The sequence below is a fragment of the Eupeodes corollae genome, chromosome 1, assembly GCF_945859685.1.
Source record: "Eupeodes corollae chromosome 1, idEupCoro1.1, whole genome shotgun sequence".
Classification (NCBI taxonomy): domain Eukaryota; kingdom Metazoa; phylum Arthropoda; class Insecta; order Diptera; family Syrphidae; genus Eupeodes; species Eupeodes corollae.
Window position 1 is genome coordinate 142,945,192 of NC_079147.1, and position 22,132 is coordinate 142,967,323.

The following is a 22,132-nucleotide window of genomic DNA, read 5'->3' on the forward strand; positions in this document are numbered from 1 at the left end:
TTGTACGTCCTTTACGTCGCGACGAAGCAACATTAGGACCTTATTTTTTTTCATGTAGATAGTTCCAAGGCTGGAGAGTGTCTTAAGCTACGTTTTACCGTGGTGTAATACCTCATTCCAGTAGATCCGGCGGTAAAGCTTATTATTAGATATTCAATATATACTTTTTTCCATGAAATACCGCCTGTTCTCAGACCTATCATCGTTGCGTATCATTAAAGCTCGAAATTATTCTGAAACAATATCAAAAATGAAAGATGGGCTGTTAAAAAGCAACAAGCTAATGAAAGATTCTAATAATTTTGTTCAGAATTATTCTCAAGTTATTGTAAGTGTTTGGCCTCATCTACAAAATAAGATACCTGAAGGTCAATTTCTCTGTCAGAGGCCGATTCTAGCATCAACAAACGATGTCGAATTGAAAATTAATTCAAATATATTGGATGAAGTATAGCAGAAGATATCAGAGAGGAGTATTTGCACTCAGATGAAAGCCTTCATAGCCACTAGACTTTCTTAACTCTTTTGTACTGGGTGTACCCACATAAGCTGCAATTGAAATTGGACGTGCCAGTAATGCTAATGCGAATGTGACAGAAAAATTATTTAAATATTATGATCAAACCAAAAATTAAGTCCCACAAATATGGGAATCCAATAATCGTTGGCGCCCGTGAAACATTTATCAAAGCCTCAATCAAGTTGTTGTTGTTTTATTCAAACACTGCATAACTAAGTTTATTTTCCGTAAAATCCCAAGAACAAGATTTCTTATACACAACTAACAAAACTTTTTTTTATAAAAGTAAAATACTTAAATACTGAAAGAAAATCCTTCTGAAATAGCTAAAATAAAAAAGTGTAGGTCCTAAATGGCTGCCCTCTGGTATTCTATATCATTACAAATTCCATTCCATGAAAAAAAAAATGATTATATTAATACGACTCATTATGTTTCATATGAATAAATAATGTAAAGTTAATTAACAAAGATGTTAAGATAAATACTAATATAGGGTGGTTATATAGGCGAGTATAGATGTATGTACATAAATAGAACTGTGACCATGAATATTGCGTCTTCTTTAAATTAAAATTAAACGTTTGTCAAATCAATTGTCACTTTCATTGTGACTATTCATTTTGCAATGACAATTCTCTTTGTATAAGTAAAGGTGTGTTGGTGGAGGGTAAGTATACTATAGAAAGGGTAAAATGTGTTACCCTCAACCCTCCCTCAACTGCAGATTGAATTTCATTTTATCTTGTTCGTTTTCCAATTGAATGCATCCTTTGAAATCGAACATTATTCACTGCATACCAATATATAACAACAATAAGCAACTACATACATATACATATATTCATGTAAAACCACCCATCTCTCTAAAGAAAATCAAAAAAAAAGTCCTCGTGTGTGCTTCAATTGAGCTTTTGATACCATTTATAGGTGCACACGAAACATTTTAATTGCAAATAAAGAATAAAGGACTAAAAACATGCAAAACACAAAGCAAAAAAAAAACATATACATACATATGTAGGTATTAAAGTAACTACATGAAAGTGTCAAATGAATAGGAAAGGTATGTACAAAAAATAAACTGCAAGTGACAAACAACACTGACAGGAAAAAAGGATTTTAATTGCGTTTCCAGTTGCACACATGGAAGCTTTTATGAATACCTTATTAGCCATTATTGTCTGCCATCAGTCTGTCATTGATGCATCACGAGAAGCACGAGTACGAGTACGGCAACGGACGATGCATCAAGAGAGAAAGACCTGATGGCGTATAACATGGAAGTCGATACCTAGATAAGCAAATTACATTGTCTTTATATTATAGGGGTGCAACTTGACGTTATAGGGCTGTATAGTGTATACTGTATAGTGTATTGCCTATCCTTTTGATGATGATGTGTGTGTGTGTGTGTACGTCGTATACATTCCTTCATATTGGTTGCTCTTGATTGGTTATTGTGTGACAACGTATAATTTATCCTTGACATGGTTTCGAGAACAATGTTGCTGCAATACACTTTATTCATACTCAAATACATTGAATTAAGTCGCATGTTAGATAAAAAAAAGAAGATATTTATGGCAATTCGAAAATTCAAAAATTTTTCTGAGTATCCTTGTTCCATTTGGGTAAAAATATTGAACATAGAATTTTTGTTTTGTGGAAATTTTAATAATTTGATTAAAGGAATAAGTGGAATAGTTTGATACATTTTTCTAAAATTCTATAATTCTGCATTTGCCTGTGTTGAAACGAATGGATAAATCTATTTGCCACCATTCATTTTTTAAATTACAAAACCCTAATTGTTTGGCTTCAATAGTTTCGACGCAAGTGAGCAAATTCTTTAATACAACCATTTTTTTCATTTTTCATGTATTTAAATTATTTTTTTATTTTGAAGCTTTAATAATCGGAAATTATTAAATCATGAATTAAACGTAGAAACTTTGACTTTATGACTGAAGTGTGAATGAGGCCACATTAGCCCATTCTAAAAGGTAGAATTCTAAGGCGAAGTAAAACTTTTAGCTTTAGTTTAGTCCCATATGCGGAACTGGACACTTAAATTCATTGGACACCTTTAGCTATACTCAGCAACTATTCGTGAGAGAGTTTAATCACAGTTTTCTGATAACAACAACAGCCATTCCTCCATTGTTAATTATTTAAAATGGATTGCAAAGCACACCGACTACACTTCCAGACTAAACTTCCAGGCTTCTAAACCTTCCCGATCTTTCTTGGAGACAAGTAAATCCACTTGGAGAGGTTGGTATAGGCCTGTTCTCTTAACGTCTTTAATTCAGTTTTTTATTCCGCCTTTAAAAGTTTTCCAGGTAGAACTTATAGCTATAAAAGAAATCTTGTCCTGGCTTAAAGAAATCGTGATACTAACACCTGGTATCCGGATATTCTCCAGGCTGCCATAAAACCTTTGGAATCTGTCTCTACCAAGTTCTGTAACAGTCCAGAATTGACGATCATCTCTAATATAGAAGGCACATTAGTTAAACAATAACCTTTGATTGGTGTTAGAGATTTTCCAGTAAATTGCAAAGGAGACGAACTCGCCTTTGGCTAATGCTGTCTTACCAATCGCTATGTGTAAGCTTTTCGCTAAGACAATACGTTGTAAAGAAAACCAACATCAACTGAAACAACTGGTTTATTTTAGGTTTAAATTGCTCAAGGTGCACTGGAGACCGCTTGTAGGAAATCACGTCATCCGCCTTGGCTTATTTTCAAACGACTTTTGAAGAAGCAGTTCGGACGGAAAAGAGAAAGAAACAGGTCGTAAACTTCTATCTAGCTCAAAAATCAATAACATACTCTACCAAATTCCTCTATAACGATCTTAACGATCTCAAACACATCACTAATGTAATAAGTCTTTCACGTTTCATAAGGAACTCCCATTGGTTTAATTGAGCTCAGAAAAAGGACTCAAGATTTAAGTGGTATTATAAAGAGCCAACAACTGATTTCATTGTGTCCAAGCCCATCCAGTCAAATACAAGTTTCTTTCTTAAAAATATAATAAAACCAACAAATATAATACTGTATTTTCATTCGTAATAGATATGGAATAGAACGTCGTTAAAGCCTCTGCCGACTTCGTATTAACGCATTCTGTTATTTTCCCAAGTATTAGATAATATTGGCCTTTAGTGCTTCCGTTTCCGAATTTCATAACATTTGTTATGCATTCCTATCTTAGTGAAAAACTGCGAAGTAATAACCAGGCATGTAAAAGAATGGAATATTTTAGAAAAGCATTATTCTAAATTATTTATTTTAAATTGATTAGTCATTGTTCATTATTCATTATTCTTTATTCATTAGTCGTTAGTCATTATTCGTTATTCGTGATTAATTGTTCATTATAAGTTATTTATTAAATTTAACTTGAAGGTTGGACTCATTGATCTGACCTTAGGATTGAATCTTTCAAGTTTTGCAATCACCAATCGTTTTAACTTGAAAAGACTCCAATTATTCTACTGAAATCAAATGATTGCAATCTTTTGGGATTTCTTGCATTCATTGAATAAAGTCTTTTTCATTCTTTTGAAATTCTTATTTTCTTTTAAAATCTTCCATGCATTTGAAGTCTTGCAATTCTGTTGAAGTCTTCGTATTCATTTGAAGTCTTTGCATATTTTTGAAATCTTTGCATATTTTTGAAGTCTTTGCATATTTTTGAAATCCTTGCTTCTTTTCAAGTTTTTGCATTCTATTTTAATCCCTGTAATTTCACAATATATATATGTATTCTCGTATCTAAATAAAAAACAAAATACAGTCTTATAGATTCAACCTTATGGTGCTCCATAAAATTATTCATTATGTTCACCAATCTTTTTATTTACAATTTTTGTTTCCACATTTTTTACGGCATTTACAATTAAAGCACTTTAAATTAAATTTTCTAATTAATTCAAACCATTGCAATTAGTTATACATCCGACAGTTTCCTGCATCAGAAGCGTTATTTGCTGTTTTATTTGATTAAAGCTAATTCAATTAGTACAGGTACATATATAATGTAGGTAGCATTATCCGACCCGTGTCGAATACCCCTTTGTTATTTTGCCGCACCTACGCCCGTCGCTCTACGCCCGCCACAACCTCTTCGACCTAATACTATTATCATTAAATTAATTATTAATTTTCAGTTTTACGCCTTCTCGCAAGAGTTGCAAGTCCTCTGTCTACAATATCTACAATACAAAAACCACCAGTGGTAAATAAAAAGAATAAATAAATAAATGAAATATCCTGCTTAATAACTACGTGATGTATCTTATATTTTATACATCCCGCAATGGTAGGTAATTAATTCCAAAGTTCAACCTTTCTTGTTCTTAACTAACTCTGGATGTGTGTGTTTTTGTACTTTGAAGCTTTTATAAGCGGAATTCATTAAACCTTAAACTTAACCAAATATACCTATCTACGAGCTACGACCTTACGACGACGCTACCACCGACAACGAAAACGACGAAGACTATGATGATGGCGGCGACGTTCTCTTGTACAACAGAGTAGTACCTATCCTATGTTTGGTATGGGAGAGTCCTTGATGGCTTGCGTTTGTTGGCACATTATAACCTCGTGCGTTCAAGAAATGAAAATAACTCCATGGTGTACAATCACAAACCCGAAAACAGACTATACTCCTTCCTTCCAATACAATGCGCGCTTATAGAATAGCACATCACTTCATCTTAACTGTATCTATTCTACATACATATGTATGTATGTGAATACATACATATATCTATAGAACATTATGCTTCGTAAAGTGTGCTGATTTAATTTCATTTTGTTGTGGAATATTTATCCAGTGTATCCCTTTTGGGATCAGGAACTTGATCAAACAGAACGCAAACGTGCGCACTCACTCACGCCCATTTACGCTACGTAATTGTCACAAAAGTAAACAAACCGAAAATTGTTTGTGCGTTAGCGTTTCTCTGTATTATGGGTGTGTGTGGATTGTCTGTTTGTTTGTCCTTTTTGTCATTATTATTTGTCGCCTGGCGCACAGGGCGTATACGTATAGGACTTTTTATACTAAATCAGCACCATTGCCTTATAGCATTTAATGGTTCTGGGATTGGGATGCTCCTGGTGCTCTGGAGATACACGCAGAATGGTTATTGTGATGATGAACGTTTACTCAAATATTTACAGTTCCTCAACCTTTATCTGTCTGGGGTGGCAGGGTGGCGGCAGCGAGCATAAAAGGATGACAAAGTTATACTCTGATCTTTACACCACTCAAAAAAGGATGTGAACTTTTTACTTTATTTTCGTTTTTAATTGTTTGTTTGCGTTTTTGTAATTTTTCATTTGTTTTTCTTGTCCTTAATTTAGAAGTTTTGTTTTACTGACGATTTTACAACTAGACTTTTAAGATTGATCATGTACCTACATACATACTATCCATAGTTTGTTCTTGTTACGTTAACTATACAAATAAAGATGGTTTCAACTTAAGTTATAATCTCATAAACAAAAGAGGTCATATAAATACTTTCATAATTCAATTTTATGTTTTGTGAAGTTTTTTCTACCGAAATCAGAGATTTATATTTAACCCCTTTAAATCTAAAAACTCGTATTAATTAATGATATGTGGCCAAAATGTGATTTTTGTACCTTAAAATTTTTGGAAGCAGGAATTTTAAGTGCACAGAGAATTTGGCCTTAAGCTTGGTCAACATTGTTTCATGATACTATAATCCGCTTCTGACAGAGAAGTTGATCGTCATGTATGTTACTTTGTAATTAAGGGTAATCAATTTCAATACGTTCATAATTAGACTCTCGTCGGCATCGGTTTTTAACCTCCCATCTCCATAGTTTTTCAACACTATCGTGCGTTAAAGTATAATATAATATAAGAAACCCCAAATGATAGGCAACGATGATAGGTAGGCAGCTCCTCAAAATATGCTACTAATTAGTGTTCTAACAAAAGAATATATTATATAAGTCCTACCGCCGGATCTGCCGGATGAGATGGGAATGAGATACATTATCGCGGTAGAAAGTAGCTTTGAACATACAAAAATCATGTCATAGTATAAGTCCGTTACGACGTGAAGGACGGACAAACAAGCAAACAAACAAACAAACATTGAACACAATCTCGTTTTTTTTTATGAAAAAAACACAAAGCAAGCATTACAGCACCTAGTTAAGCTTCTTGCACTCTTATTATGTTAATTTTCAATATTATGAACTTATAAGTTTTTATCCAGTTTTTTTTTTTCACTTTCCCATATAAAGTGTACCACTGTTTGCTTTCAATTCGTTACGTAACACTTTCAGACACTTTAAAATTAACCCCATCTACAAATAAACGCAATAATAAAATTGTCTAGCCAAAATAAAATGCGTGGCAGTATAAATACCTATACACTCATAAAAAATATGAAATTATTGAAAAATTTTACACTTCAAAGGACAACGACAATGACGCCATAATAATGATAATAATAATAAAACAACGTTATGTTTATACATTAAGCAATTAAAAAAAAGAAAAACAAGTTTTAATATATCCTGCATCATTTTCGAAATCATGTTGACACTGAGCTGCAACAGTCGTATATTATATACATAGATATAGAGACAGGAAGAAAATACAAACATAAACATGTATAACTGAAATCAACGAATCCTGGAGAGCAAGCAGTTGAAATATTTAATTAGACGCCTTGTTGGACTTGAGCTATGCAACAGGATATTAAAGAATGTGCAATGCACAATTGCACAACAAAAACAATAACAACAACAGTGACAAGGGAATAGTGTCATTATGTCCTTGTTTGAATTTTCTTTTTGTTTCATTCATTATATCCTTGGCTTGTATGAATGTATATGTATGTATACGCGTAATTAGTCCGTACATTTAAGTCATATCCCAAGTGAGGAGACCATGTCCTTTTGGAGCCAACTATCTGCCAACATATAATATAGACGTGCATACATATAAATATGTATATACGAGTATACTCAGACGAACTCAAATTATCTTTGGCCAGGACATGACATTTTTTTTTTGTGTTCGTTGATTCTTTCATACATATACTCGTATCTATATTTTGCACTTAGGTATATTGTATGTAGAGGTATTAGTGATAAAAAGACCATACCCATGATATTATGGTCGACAAACATGAAACCATTATCAATATCCTTAGAATACACTCCTCTTCTTGTTCTTCTTTTAAGTCTTCTTGTTCTTCTTTATATTTAAGTGCCATACAACATTCCCTTACACTATACAATACTTATACAAACATACCCTACATTCTCTTGGCTATAATCTACTCAGCTTTTATCACTAAACTTAATGCTCAATTAGGTTATTATAAAAAGGAAAAGGCACAAGAAGCATATCGGATGGGATTAAAGGATATCGCTTGTCCTTGTGCGTATTTTTGTGTTGATGTGTCTATGTGTGTATGTGTGTGTGTGTTATGTAGGTACACTTTGGCATTTTGCTAAATTAATTATACAACAAAGTCAAGTTTCCATTAAGTCATCCCTATATTTATATCCTCGTCCTTACATACATATCTGATTCCTGTTTTTTTATTTTATATTTTTGCTGTTGGTTGTTCTAGGACGATGGAGCGCGGGAGTCTATAGGATAACATTGTTCTCCTGGTTTTTATATAATAATGATTAAGTAATTCTTAATTCATTTAAGCGGAAGTTTTCTTGTTCCTTTATTATGACTCAAGACTCCTCTTTATATTGCAAAGGAGGAGAAGATCATCATCAGAACAGAATGTGTAAGATGAAGAGGTGTTTTTTTTTCTTCCTAATTCATTTTCTCCCTATTTTATTGTTGTTGTTGTTTTTTGTCATACTGTAGGGTACACTTGATTATCTAAATTGACTTCTTTTGATGAAGCTTTAAGAAACTGCGAGATTTCAGTAGCGTATTAGGTTTTGTTGAAAGCCTTGCAAAAGTTATGAAAACAGCTAAATCATAAAGCTTTCTAAAAAAAAGTGAACTAAACCAAAACCAAATGTGAATATAAGAAAGATACAAACAATTAATCCTCGATTTATCAGTGTTACATTTTTTCTTAGAATGAGTTTTTGTTTCCAGTATTAGGTGTCCTTGAGGTATTGACTAAGTTTGGCTGCGTTCACACCGCCCACAAAAACTTTCCGCATGGTCCATCCTTCGACTTAGCTGTTCGTAGTAAAAACCTTATAACTTAAAAAGAAACTCATCCCAAAAAAATATGAAATACTGGGAAATTAATTAATTTAAAGAAATGGTTTGTGTAATTGATAAGGCCGTCCAAATACACAAACCATTTCTTTTTATGTACTATTTTCCCTGTATTCCATATTTGTATTCTAATAGAAAGAAAAAGTTTGTTGTTAAATTATAAATTTACGCGGGTACTGCCTCTTCCGAGGAATTGACAACTTCTCCAAGAGTAATTCTTGATAAAAAATTGCTTTCCCATATTAGCCGTACGGTTTCGACTGTAAATTCCCTCCATCCCTGACAACATTACTCGTGCACTGGAATGGTTGACAGTTTTAAGTCACTTGGCCCTGGTTCTCTACGGACTGTTGCGCCACCTAATTTATTTACTAACCCGAAATCCACATCAAACAGTAACTGTATTTGGATGCATTGGCACTTCGTTAATATCGCAGGTATTAGCGTCTTTCCAAATCTGTCAATTTTTCCTATTAAGCTGCCTATTCCTCCAGAAATGGGTCTCATAGCTGAAGACCCAAATTGGTATCAACTTACAATTGCTCCAAAATCCAATCAGCAATCACACGACGCTGCGTATGGTCGTTTTGTTTCATCTTGGGTTAGTTGGATTTTGTATAGGTGCAGGTCCAAATCACGACGCAAAATTCAGCTGCTACAGGCCAAGTTTTTGTGAGCGACGTGGAATTGAATGCCTTGGATTCTGCTGCCCACTTTCAGGGACAGCGTCGGTTTTTTCAGCGAAGCTGGTGGACTCGAATTTAACCACCATACGTTGATTAGACGATCATGTAGTCTATAAAAAGGGCGCTAACCCATTTTGATAACAAAATGTGGCTGCCACGACCTATCAAAATCAACCCGTTTTTATTGGAAAACCCTTATATAAGTAAGACATGCTCTGGTAGATTCACAATAAGGCGTTCTTTTCTTTCTTTCTTGCACAGAGCAATCTTATATTTTTAGACAATCAGTGTTCGACCACTATCTTTCCATTCTTAACGTTCCTGATTTATATGCTTCACGTTACTGAAAAAGTCCTTTTTCAACTTTGTTTGTGTTGTTTGCCTGATCCCTGATGTTAGTTTAAGGCCCCTTCCTTGCAACAGCTGACCCTGACAAAACAGGAACCGATAACAAGAGCTATACCTTCCTAACCTATACCACCTACCTAATGTCTTACGACACTCTCTCTCTCTTTCTTTGAATAAGGATATGAAGGATCTGTACATAAGTACTCGTAGGTATATATTAAATATCACCCTGAGTAATAGTATTGCTGTTGTATTGGCTTTTAATTGGAATTTTAGTATAGCAAAGAATGCGTACTGAATAATGATTAAGGAAACAACAAATTCAGAGCAATCGGAGAAAATAATATATACACGAGGTTCGACATACATACATAAACATAACGGTATGGTGGTGGCCATGGCAATTTATATTGACGCTCACATAATGGATGCTGGCGAATTATGTGCGGTGTTTAGTTTTAAGGATATGAGGCTGGGTTCTCTAGGTTCTGGGTTTTGGGTTCGTCGAAGATTGAGAACTGGAAGTGTACTTAGATGTGGGTGATTAAAGTTTTTGGATTTAATAGTCATTCATTTTGTTGTATGTATGTTTGTTTATGTTTATGTGTATGTATATGTTGCTGTTGTGTTTTTGTACTTATACGAAAAAGACCGTCGTCATCGTGCTTCGTCGTCATCATCATCATCGTCGTCGGTCTCGTATAAAGTATTCAAATAAAATGGTTCTCTATATAATTAATCGAATTTAAGAATGGATAATGTTTAAATAATGACGGTAGTATAAATGCTATGGGTTTTGTGTACACACATATTAAGGTTTTTTGGGTATAGAATTAAGTGTAAATTTAGAGATTAGAATGTCACTCTGGTTAATTTGTTATAATCACTTTAAGAAATAATACAATAAGAATAGGACCACAAATATATAGAGAGTGAACAAACTTCATCAGATGTTTATCATTTGACATGGTTATTTTTCCAGATTAAACCATGAAATAGCGTTGAATGGGATTTTATGCTTAAGCTTAAATATTTATTTATTTGTGACTTAATTAGAAAGATAACAAAATTTGTTTGAAGTTAAGTCCATAAACTTGTTCAAGGAAATTTAAAAAGGCTTCAAGTCAAAATGTATGTATTTAAACCAAGTAAAATAGAATTTAAGGATATGAATAAAAAAGGTAAACTGTATGTTGTATCGTATTGTCTTGAGTTTTCAGAAAAAAAAGGAAACCCCACAAAATAATGATCAAATTGTTGATTTCTAAAAAGCTATTTAACACATATTGACTACGAAGCTTCATTTTCCGTTTTCAATGCTACACTACTAAAAACATGTCTAATGCGAGTCGCAGGTCAATGCAAATGAGCCACAAACGACGTGGTTCTGAAAAACAACATAATCGATGCAATTGGTCCAATTCAGGCTGATTTATTCGCCAAAGTCATCGCGCATTTACAATATTTACCAGGAGTAATATTTTGGTCTTTAGGTAAGACGTTTTGTGATGTTTTAAGGGATTTTCCAATAAAGACTTGACAAAATTTCTTTAAATAAAAACAAACCATTCGAGTAGTACTAGTTACGTAATAGTTAGTGCATAGGACTGTCATGCCAAAAGTCTTGGGTTCAGTCCCTATTCCCTTCTTGTGTCACCTAAAGCTTTTACATGGGTACTGCCTCTTGTAAAGATTTGAAAAATATTCCAAGAGTAATTCTTGTGAAAAGAAAGTGCTTTCTCAAATAAGCTTTTCGGATTCAGCTTACAATTTGTACTTCCCCTCCATCCATGCGCAAAGGAATATTTGAAAGTTGTTAGTCACTCTTACGAAACGCTTTAAATAAGCTCACCAGATGGGCAAATCGGTGTGGACTAGGCGTTAACCCAGAAAAAACCGACCTTGTCCTCTTCACAAGGAAATACAAAGTCACACTCATTGACCCTCCCCTCATAAACGGCTTACCACTCAAATTCTCTGAACAAGCAAAATACTTGGGTCTCATTTTGGATAAGAAATTAAGTTGGAAACCAAATATTCAAGAAAGAACAAACAAGGCCACAATAGCCCTGTTCTCCTGTAAAAAGGCCATTGGTAATAAATGTTGCCTACAGCCCCGCATTACACTGACTATATATCTCGGTCATAACGCCGATCCTTACTTGCGGTGTAGCGGTATGGTGGACGGCGCTAGATATAGCGACAAATCGCGATAAACTCAGCAAAGTCCAACGAACAGCCTGCCTGTGTATGGGAGGAGCACTTCGCTCTACCACCTCCGCCTTACTTGATGTTCTGTTCCATCTTATACCGCTGGACATTTTCAGCAAGCAAACGGCCGCTAATACAGCCATACGGCTTCAAGCCTTCTCGCTGTGGTTCAATCATGTAATTGGCCACACCACTATTTGAACTCGTTCTATAAACAGTAATATTGACTACACCATACCCCATCCTCACTTTAATAACTATAGCTCCAAAGTGACTATACCTCCCAGGTCTTCTTGGGAGAATACATCATTTTTGAACTATGATCCTATAAGCTTTTATACAGACGAATTAAAAACGGAGGATGTCCAAGTCCCTAAAATCTGACTCCACTAACTCACTAACAGCCTTAAATTGTCGACCATCTCTTGCGGAGATGGGTACACGATTCAACATTCACCTTTTCTGGGTGCCGAGTCATAGAGACATTCCAGGAAATTGCAAAGCTGACGAACTTACAAAAAGCGGAACAACTTTACCTCTGCTGGCTCATAATGCTAGTATAGGTATCCTCTTACCTACGTGTAAACTCATGCTTAAGCAAGATACCATAGAGAAAACAAACTTCAGGTGGAATAACACCACCACCAGTTTAGCAACAAAACTATTTTGGTCTAATCTTAGCGCCAGGTGCTCAAAAAAATTGATCTCTCTGAGTAGATTGCACATTAGCTACGTTATAGGTGTCCTGACTGGGAACTGCTTAATAGGAAGGCATGCTATTCGACTTGGAGCTCCTGCAAATTATTTTTGTAGGAGTTGCATGGACGAGGAGGAGGAGGAGACAATCTCTTATCTTCTGTGCACATGCCCTGCCTTATCACAAAGACGTAGAATCCACCTTGAAAACTACTACTTCAACGATACCAGCGATTTAAAAAATTCTGACATTATTTGTCTCCTACGCTTCATTCGGAGCTCCAATTGCATCGACGAGTTAAGCTCATCAACTGATCCATGTGGTATCACAACGGACCATACTTTGGTCTAAGTGTGTTGGACTTTCCAACCAACGGCCACTTTAACCTAACCTAGTTTCTAGCGCTCGGTTCTCCACGGAATGTTGTGCCACCTTATTTTTATTTTTAAATCATTTTTGTATTTTAAAAACTTTATTAACGGCGGCTTGAAATATAATCAAAACTTTTATGAATGTAACTCGACGTTGGTGGATAGGTTATGTCCAATTTTTGATAAATCGGCCACACATTTCGAATGAAAAAAACGCTTTTTCCTGTTCAATTTCGCCCTGAGCTCTTTAAACTTCGTTGATATAGATAAATGACTTAACGTAGCCCCAAATAAAATAGTGAAGAGCCGTTAAATCGCAGGAATGAGGCCTCTAATCTACTGACTAATTTTTTGAGGTACCATGCTCTTCAAACTTACTCTTCTATAAGCTGTGTGGCTTGTTGCACCATCCCGTTGTCGTGAAAGTCCATATCTTCCGATTCCGAACAAAAATAATTGGTAATCGTCACTAAAAATGATTTTCCGGCCAAAATTGTGGTTGTCTTTCAAACAATTCGAAGGCTAGTCAGCGAACAAACGGCGTTGTCTATGGTTATGAACTTTAAGCTCCTAGGTCAGTTGGATCTTGTACGGGTGTTGATCCAAGTCCCGATTCAAAATTTGCCAAGTTGAAGTCTGCGAAAGGCACAAGTTCTTGTGTACGACGAGGAATAGACTGCCTTAGGTTCTTCTGTACACTTTCACGAACCGCGGCTATGTTCTCGGTCGATCTTGCGTTTCTTAAATATCGCATATTTTGACGAACTTACAAAGCCAAAAATGAGCTTCGTCACTTAAGATGATTTTGCGATGAAATTCATTATCTTAGCATATCTTTCCCAGAGCCCAACGCATGACGACGTCCCACATAGATTCTCAAGCAAAATACGCCAGTATGTGTTCTAAGCGATGATTAATTCCTGAAAACGACGTGAAATCTACTGATTTAGATCTTTTGCAACGATATTTTTGATACTTCGACTCACTGACACGGCAACATCACACAACGAATATTTAGACTCAAATTGTTGCACTAAAGTCGTTATTGAAACCGTAATATTTAAGTTAACCCTCTTGAAGTTCAAGTCGTCGTTTATGTACGCTAACGTTACCATATAATGAAAACGTTAAGTTTAGTTAAAGAATTGACAATGAGAGTTTCATGATTACTAGAAGGGTTTCTTCACAAATTAAATTTCAAGTTGTCAAGTCTCTATTGAAAAACCCCATATTTGAATTTCCTATTTAAGGTATCCATGAATATGAAGAATGCGGCTTACTACCTATAATATGTGTAAGGGCTGCAATGATGACGAAAAGCAAGAATCCACTGCCCCCTTTTTATGCCATTTCCAGCAATTTGTCACGCTAGAAATAAATTCCTAAGCAGACGCTTTTTTGAAAATCTTGAAGAACTCGAAGAAATTCCAACAAATAGCCTATTAGGCTTATTATAGCTCATAACAGGCTAGACAAAAAGTATCCATAGCCATCAGGTTTTAAACATTTCTTTTTCTTTAGGAGAAGTTCAATTATTTAGGGTATCACAATGGCTCCACATTGATCTATATTTAAGCGGTATTGTCATCAATCGTTATCGCTAGCCCATCAACTCAGCTTATCCTAACCAATAAAAGTGGTCAAAGCATACAATTTATTTCTATTTCTATAACTCTGTTTCGAAGTTATCCCTCTTTAACATTAGTATTTCTTCACATTGAATAAAAACAAAACTTCTTGGTCCTTTATCATATTATGCCATAATTTAAACGCATGAAAGCCTTGAGTGTAATTACGCCCAAATAAAGGAAAAAGAACACCCTCCAAGAGTTTAAGTAAAAGCAAATATGTCATTTTATTATTACTTTTTTTCTCTGTATTATTTATTCAAATATAATGAACTTATATTGCTGTGAAAAAGAAAACAACTTCCGTTATTTTCACTTAACCTTTTTCTGTGACTTAAAGCAAAGAGGGCAAACTGATACCTACACCTCTACGACACCCCCAGACACAAAAACCTCACAAATGCAGAATGAAATCAAAATCAAAATCTGGTCCTCCGCAAAACTTAACCCCAAGATTGTGTTTTTGTTTATGTTCATATTTAATGTGGAACCCTCTTGTCGACTTTCCATTCCCGAAATTGAATAGAATGCGGAAATGAAGAAATATACTATACACAACATAAACCAAAGAATTAATATAGGAACAGGAACATACCAAGGACACAAAAAATAAGAATGAAATATAATATCTCGAATCTTGAATCTCCAATCTCCCTCTTTGCACTTTGCGTGAAGGAGTCGAGACAATGGAAGAATGAAAAACGATCAACACCATTGGGAAACCAGGAACAAGGAGCAAAAGAATTCGGCAAATATTCCCTTTGGGGAATGTGGGTCATGAATTATGACATCTGTTGCTGAATGCTGGAAAACATTCGTATACATAAAAAAAAGAAAACCTAAAGCCAACCCTCGTCGTAGTTGTCGTCCTCGTCGTCCCAATTTTCCTGCAATTCATTTATTTTATTCTCCATAAAATTCAGACATTATGGACTTCCGCATTTCGAATCTAAATTCTCTTCGTTCACACACATTCCTCCTTTTTTTTCTCTCTCTGTATAGAATACAGGATTCCAATTTTACCTTTTAGGCTATACGAGTTCTAACTACTTGCATACATACCCTTAATGTTGATAAAAAATAAAATTTAAATTCCAAAAACTGGGACTTCTATCAAACAAAATACTAATTATTGTTTTTATTTTCTGCTTCTAGCAACTATTTAGATCACAAAATCCTGGTTTAGCAGCAGCAACAAATGCAGCAGCTGTTGCTGCAGCGGCTGCGGCTGCTTCATCGGGCGCGCCCGGAGCACCAAATGGCACACCAATGCAACCGCAACCAATGCCTATGCCATCACAGCAATTTTTGGCCGCACAACAAAATGCCTATGCGGCGCAACAAGCCGCCCCCTATGTTATTAATCCAGGACAGGATGCTACGCCGTATATGGGTCTGATAGCGGCACAAATGCCACAATATTATGGAGTTGCACCATGGGGCATGTATCCGGGCAATTTAATACCACAACAAGGATCACAACCACGAAGACCTTTAACACCATCCCAACAAGGTGCTGAAAATCAATCTTATCAGGTATGTTTTCCAAAAACAATTGATTTTGTTTTTTGTTGTTTTTTTGGGTAATTTTGTTAAAATGTACAAAGTGTGAACAAAAACGTTGTAAAGAATTTTGTATAACAACATTATTTATGTAAATTTGTAAAAAAAAAAGACAATATTGAGCTTTTTTTGGACTAACTTTAATATAGCGCCTAAACCACGCAGAGACTTAAAAAAGGAAAACAATTTTAGACGTTGCTTCTTGAATTGAAATAATTGATAATGATAAACCTTCCTTCTCCACTTTTCCAGCATAAAGGGTGGTTAAATTTTAAGGACCGATGTTGATTTAGAATAAAACATAAATTATTAAAGAAATTGTTGTAATTTTTGTAAGTATCTTTAAATTGATATGGTTCAATGATTTGTTGACCAAATTATCGGCCAAATGTCCGTTGCTACCTCGGCGGCACACCTCCATCCGATAATCCAACTTTTCAATGACGATGAGGCTTTAATTGAGATTATATAATGTTAATGTGCTGAATTATCTCATCCTTTAGCTCTTAAATTGTTACTGGCTTATTGACGAACACCTTTTCCTTCAAATAACCCCAAAGACAGAAGTCTTACGTTGTCAAGACACATGATCTTAACGGCCAATTGACATTGCCAATACTTTAGATACCACGGTCATTGAATTTGTCACGCATCATCCATATGTTCCAATTCGGTCTATAAAAAGTTCGTTATAATCTCACGATAGCGAACACAATTCTTAGTAACTGCCTGACCATCCTAATTTTGGAAAAATGATGCCGCCAGCTCATAAACCGCACCAAACAGTCAAACAGTCATTCCTTGTAGGTGGATTGGTTTTTCGACTCGACAATCACTCTTGTATTATAATTAGCCCAAATTTGGCACTTCTACTTATTGACGAGTCCACTAAGGTGAAAATCGCTGAGATAAAGATTCGAAATTGATCATCCGCTGTTGTCATTTCTTGCCACCATTCTGACCATTGAAGACGGCGCGGCGACGCTTGAAATGGCCAAGAGGCTATAGTTCTTAAGTCGATTGCAACTCTTAAGCGTTTAAATGTAAGTCCTTATGTATAACTCTACAGACCCAGCTTGCCCAAATTTTTGCATAATTTTTTCGATTGTACGCACATTTGGACTATTAAATTGGCCGAACAAATCACAGTTTTATTTAAACGCCCATTTTCACAATGAGCCTCAGTAACTTTAACGCGTTGCTCGAATATGTATCTTTTCATGATTCTAATTGAGTAAGTCTGAAATTGAGAAATGTCAAATGAAATGTAGAAAAAAACTTAACGTTTAGGTGTGGTTCACTTTCAACATCGGCCCCTAATATTTAACCACCCTTTATCTTTCTTTTTAGTATATACTTTTGTTCGTTTTTCCATCATTTAATTAAACCTTGGGGAGGAGTTTTCAGCAGCTAATGAACGACTTCCAACATTAAAATCCCTTGTATACGTTATACCTATTCCTAGTTTATACTCGCATAGGACATAGCTTACCATATTTTAATTAAACTAACTCGTGCTGACCTAAAAATCCAATCCATTCCAATGTGGCCCCTCTCGTCGTCGTTTTAGTGTTGATGATGATGACGATAGTAGCTTTGCTCTAGCCCTGCTGGCTTATTGTGTTAGTGCTAGCGGGCTTGTTGTGGATTGGACGATAGATGAGGACGTGTGTATCTATTTGCACTCAATGAAAATTGATTTTTATTCACTTCCTCATCATCGGATGAGTTTCATTTTGTAATCCATTTGTTAAATTAAAAAAAAGAACAAGCAACAAAAAGAAAATGAGTAAATAAAAATAGTTGCAACACCTTTGGCTTTGGTCAGGTACAAAGGTACACCTTTGTGTTAATAAAAGGTGTTTTTTTTAAGACGTGTGGTTTTCAATCTGGCAATACTTTTTAAGAGTTTGTCCTTTTGACAGCTGTCACTTAATTTATGCTCTTAGACATGTAGTTTTAAAGAACAAACCGTTTCTTACGTTTGTCATTACGCTTCAAAAATGATTTCGGTCAAATAGCCGACAATAGGCGAGAGACCGAATTTTCAACCACTTTTTATTGTAATCCGAAAATTCCCTTCCAATGCATCTATCGTCTTGGCTTATCTGTGTAAACGGGCGACTTCACACAATTTGCACGATCTTCAAGTCATTTTCAGAAACCAAACTCACCGAAGGTTTCCTCCAAGAAATTAATTGTTTCGTTAATAATAAATTTAAAGAATTCACAAAAGTTTCTTAGAAGTAAGTCTGTTCATTCAAAATATGGTAAACTGATTATAATTCAAGTGACAGCTGTCAAAAACAACAACTTAAAAAAAAAGGATTGCCAGATTGAAAATCACACGTCCAACAAAATCACCCTTTAGAATTAATACAACAAAAACTCAGGAAGACAATGAAAAGGTACGGATTATCTGTCAGTTAGGAAAATTCACATATCACAGGGTGTACTTAAAAATGAAAAAGTAAATCTTCACTTTTTTATAAAACGAACGTATATTTGATGAATTTCTGCTAAGAAGCAAGTTAGGCTGAAAAACAAGTCCATGTGTTGTGTTTAATTCAAACAAAACTTAGTGAGATTATTGAATGTTTTGAGACTTGTTTTTATTAATCAAACCTGTGAGACATTTACATGAAGCTTTGATAAGGTCAACACTGAATTGCAAAGTTCTGAACTGTCTAGAACAACTTTATACATATTTTACCAGGACAGACGATCAGTTTGTAGTTTATTTCCACTTAAAGTCAGAAATATGGTAAATTCCTTACGTTACCAAATCTGTCTTGTATTGTGATAGCTCAAAAGATTTATCGGAATTTGAGCTTTGACACATATTTTACAAAAGACTTGCAAAGTTATACTTTCGAAAAAAAACGAAAATTCAAATATCAAATAAATTTAATTAATTTCTAGTTGAACACACCTAATTTCGCCTTGACGAAAAATAAAATTTGAAATATTTTTCCTAACCACTTTAAGAATCAAGCACCATTTTTTTTCGTTACCCCTGATTACATTTTTCATTTAACTTCATATAATGTCACAGTGATTCCGTAAAAGAAAAAACAGTTCTATGTCGACTTGATTAAGAAATCTTATCCCCTTTAATCCGTCACCATCATCACGATACGATACCAAGAAAATGTATAAGCTTGGAAAAACTGTTTTTGTTTTTTGTATTGTGTGCATTCAGGTGTTACTGATTAAAGTGGTGCAATTTTCGTACCTGTACTTTTATAGCACCCTCTGATAGTTTTTTTGCTATGTTTAGTAATTTTCTAATTGGATGAATTTTTAGTGTAAAAAAGTACATGATTCATAACGTTTATAAAAAAAAACGAAAACAATAACAAAAAGTGTTAAAGTGTTAATAACTGTTTCGAAATGAAGAAAAACTTAGACATGAATTTGTATGTTAACAATGTTGTAGTTTTTTTCAATTTCAATTAACTTACTTGTTAAACAGTTTTCAAGCATAATAGAAGAAAATTATGAAACTGTGTTAAATTGTACAAAGGGTGTCCTTAAATGCATTGAATTTAAAAAATTGACCAACTACAAAACAAAATGTATAGCGAGCCAGCTTTCAAAGATAGACATATGCTGTGGCGGACTTTTATTTGAAACTATTAAAGAGGAACAAGTATGTCATACATTATTTTAGCAAGATGTTAACGGTTTCCGAAGCGCACGCAGTGCAAACACGAAAAAGGAAAATAATCCCCGATTTTAAACATATTTAAATGGTGCTTCGTTCGTATTAGTCCTAAGACTGTGATGTTATACAGCCTTTTACCTTCCTCAATAATTGGGATGTGTTACACTGAAATCAGACCAGCAGTTCTTGAGATAAGCGCGTTCAAACAAACAAACAAGCAAACAAACACATTCTTCTGCTCTATGTAGCTCATATTATATGGATTCTCGTTTTATTCGAGAAAATATGCGTCAAGACAAGGTGTAATGGTCATCTTCTGATGAGCCCAACCATTACATCGGGGCGAAATGCATATATGAACACCATGCTGGTTAATTTTTATATTCATTTTTCATGATTTTAAATCATGTTTATTAAATAAAACGGTGTTCAGAAAAAATAATTCGACTGTTAACAGTCAAACTTTTCACCTTAAAATATTAGTATAGAAATTGGATTTTCAAATCGTAGCCGTTAAGGCAAATTTTTAGTGATACAACAAAATCTTAAAAATGTTTTGATTGACTAATACCAAAATTAAATCTTCTTTTGGAAAACCCTTTACCAAATTCTATCTTTCTTCATTTCGTCCACAACAAATCCAATGGAGTAAGACCCGCTAAGACCCGCTTAAGATGGTCTCTTTAATCAATATTCCAACTGTTCTCTGAAATTTTGTTTTTATACATTTTAAAATATCGTTAAACATGGAAAAGAAACACGGTTCTCTACTTTCGGAATATTTGATCATTTATTATTGTCCTCATGGAAAACGGAAATCAACAAATATCACCTATACACATTCCAAAACTAAGTATTTCTGAGCTAGTTGATAAGCTTCCCACAATCAAAAGAAACATGCATGAACCAAAAGTAACGCCTATTGTAAAAAGTTATAAAACACGGCTTTTTTAGGTTCACCTACTTTTAGAATTTGTCCCTTTGTCATAGCGAATTGTCACGCCTTATTTCAATCGGAGATTACGTGAGTGGTCCTTAAGCTTGTAAAGAAACTCGACTAGGCATGAAAAGATCCATGACAGTGTCCTTAACAAATACTCCCTCATATCTCTTCCGACGTCATTCAATGTTTTCAAATTTATTTGAAAAAAATATCATCTGTTTTTGTTAGAACCGGCTTCTGGTAGAGTAATTGGTCGTCATGTATTTATTGTATTTTTTAAATTAAGTCAAACACTTGCAATAAGTTCATAATTTCTTTCTACTAAGTTACAAAAATCCCATCTCATATTTTGAACAGTTTTTCAGCATAATTTCGTACGTTAATGTCATTATTTAAAAAGCTTAATGATAAGCATAGGTGATAGGTACAAAAGCATTCAGCGCCTAAGAATATGCTACTAATCAATGTTTAAAAATAAGAATATATCGTATATCTAATTAAAAGTGTTACCGGCCACGGTTGTGGTGGAATGCGCTGTGAATAAGATATTTTACCGCGGTGAAAAGTAACTTAAAACACCTATTAGCCTCGTAACTACCTCAGCACAAAAAATTATGTCATAAAAAAACTCCGTTGCGACGTGAAGGAGGGACAAACAAGCAAACAAACAAACTAACTTTCCCATTCACAATCAAAAATTTGTACTCAATTAAAAAAAATTAGTATTAAATCAACAAAAAGAAAATCTATTGAACTAAAAATTATCCACTTTTTCACTTAAACTCCCTTTTTACAACAATTTTTAATAATTTCTATGTATGGTATGTAAACAGTTCCTTTTCTCCGCCAACACGAACAAAAGCACTTAAAATAGCTGATATTTTTTAAAAACATTAATTTCTCTTACTTCAAAAAATGTAAACAACCTTGTTTAACATTCGTCATGTTTTTTTAACATCATTTAGAAAATGACTTTTAAATTATTAAAACAATTCACACATATTTGTTTTATTTTTTCCTTACAATAAAAAAACAAAAAAAAACAATCTTGTTTTTGAAAGAAAAACATTCTAAGTGTAGAGTGTAGGTACCTAGGTAGGAACTAGTGTTTTTTGGTGTGTCATGAAAAATGTAATTTATTTTCGAAAACAAAGTCTTGCCCCTATAGGACTAGCACGACAAATGCGACGACGGTAATCAAAATCTACAAATCACTTCCCATTACC

At 34.4% G+C, this 22,132-nt stretch overlaps 1 protein-coding gene across 3 annotated transcripts in view; it reads left to right on the forward strand.

The window, feature by feature from the left end:
- LOC129953400 (maternal protein pumilio) overlaps nucleotides 1-22,132 on the forward strand; it is a 582,858-nt gene that overhangs the window by 532,056 nt on the left and 28,670 nt on the right. For all 3 annotated transcript variants that reach the window (XM_056066582.1, XM_056066599.1, XM_056066592.1), the window contains exon 9: nucleotides 15,889-16,269. In XM_056066582.1, coding sequence (XP_055922557.1) covers nucleotides 15,889-16,269 — 381 coding nt within the window. The remainder of the gene's footprint in view (nucleotides 1-15,888; nucleotides 16,270-22,132) is intronic.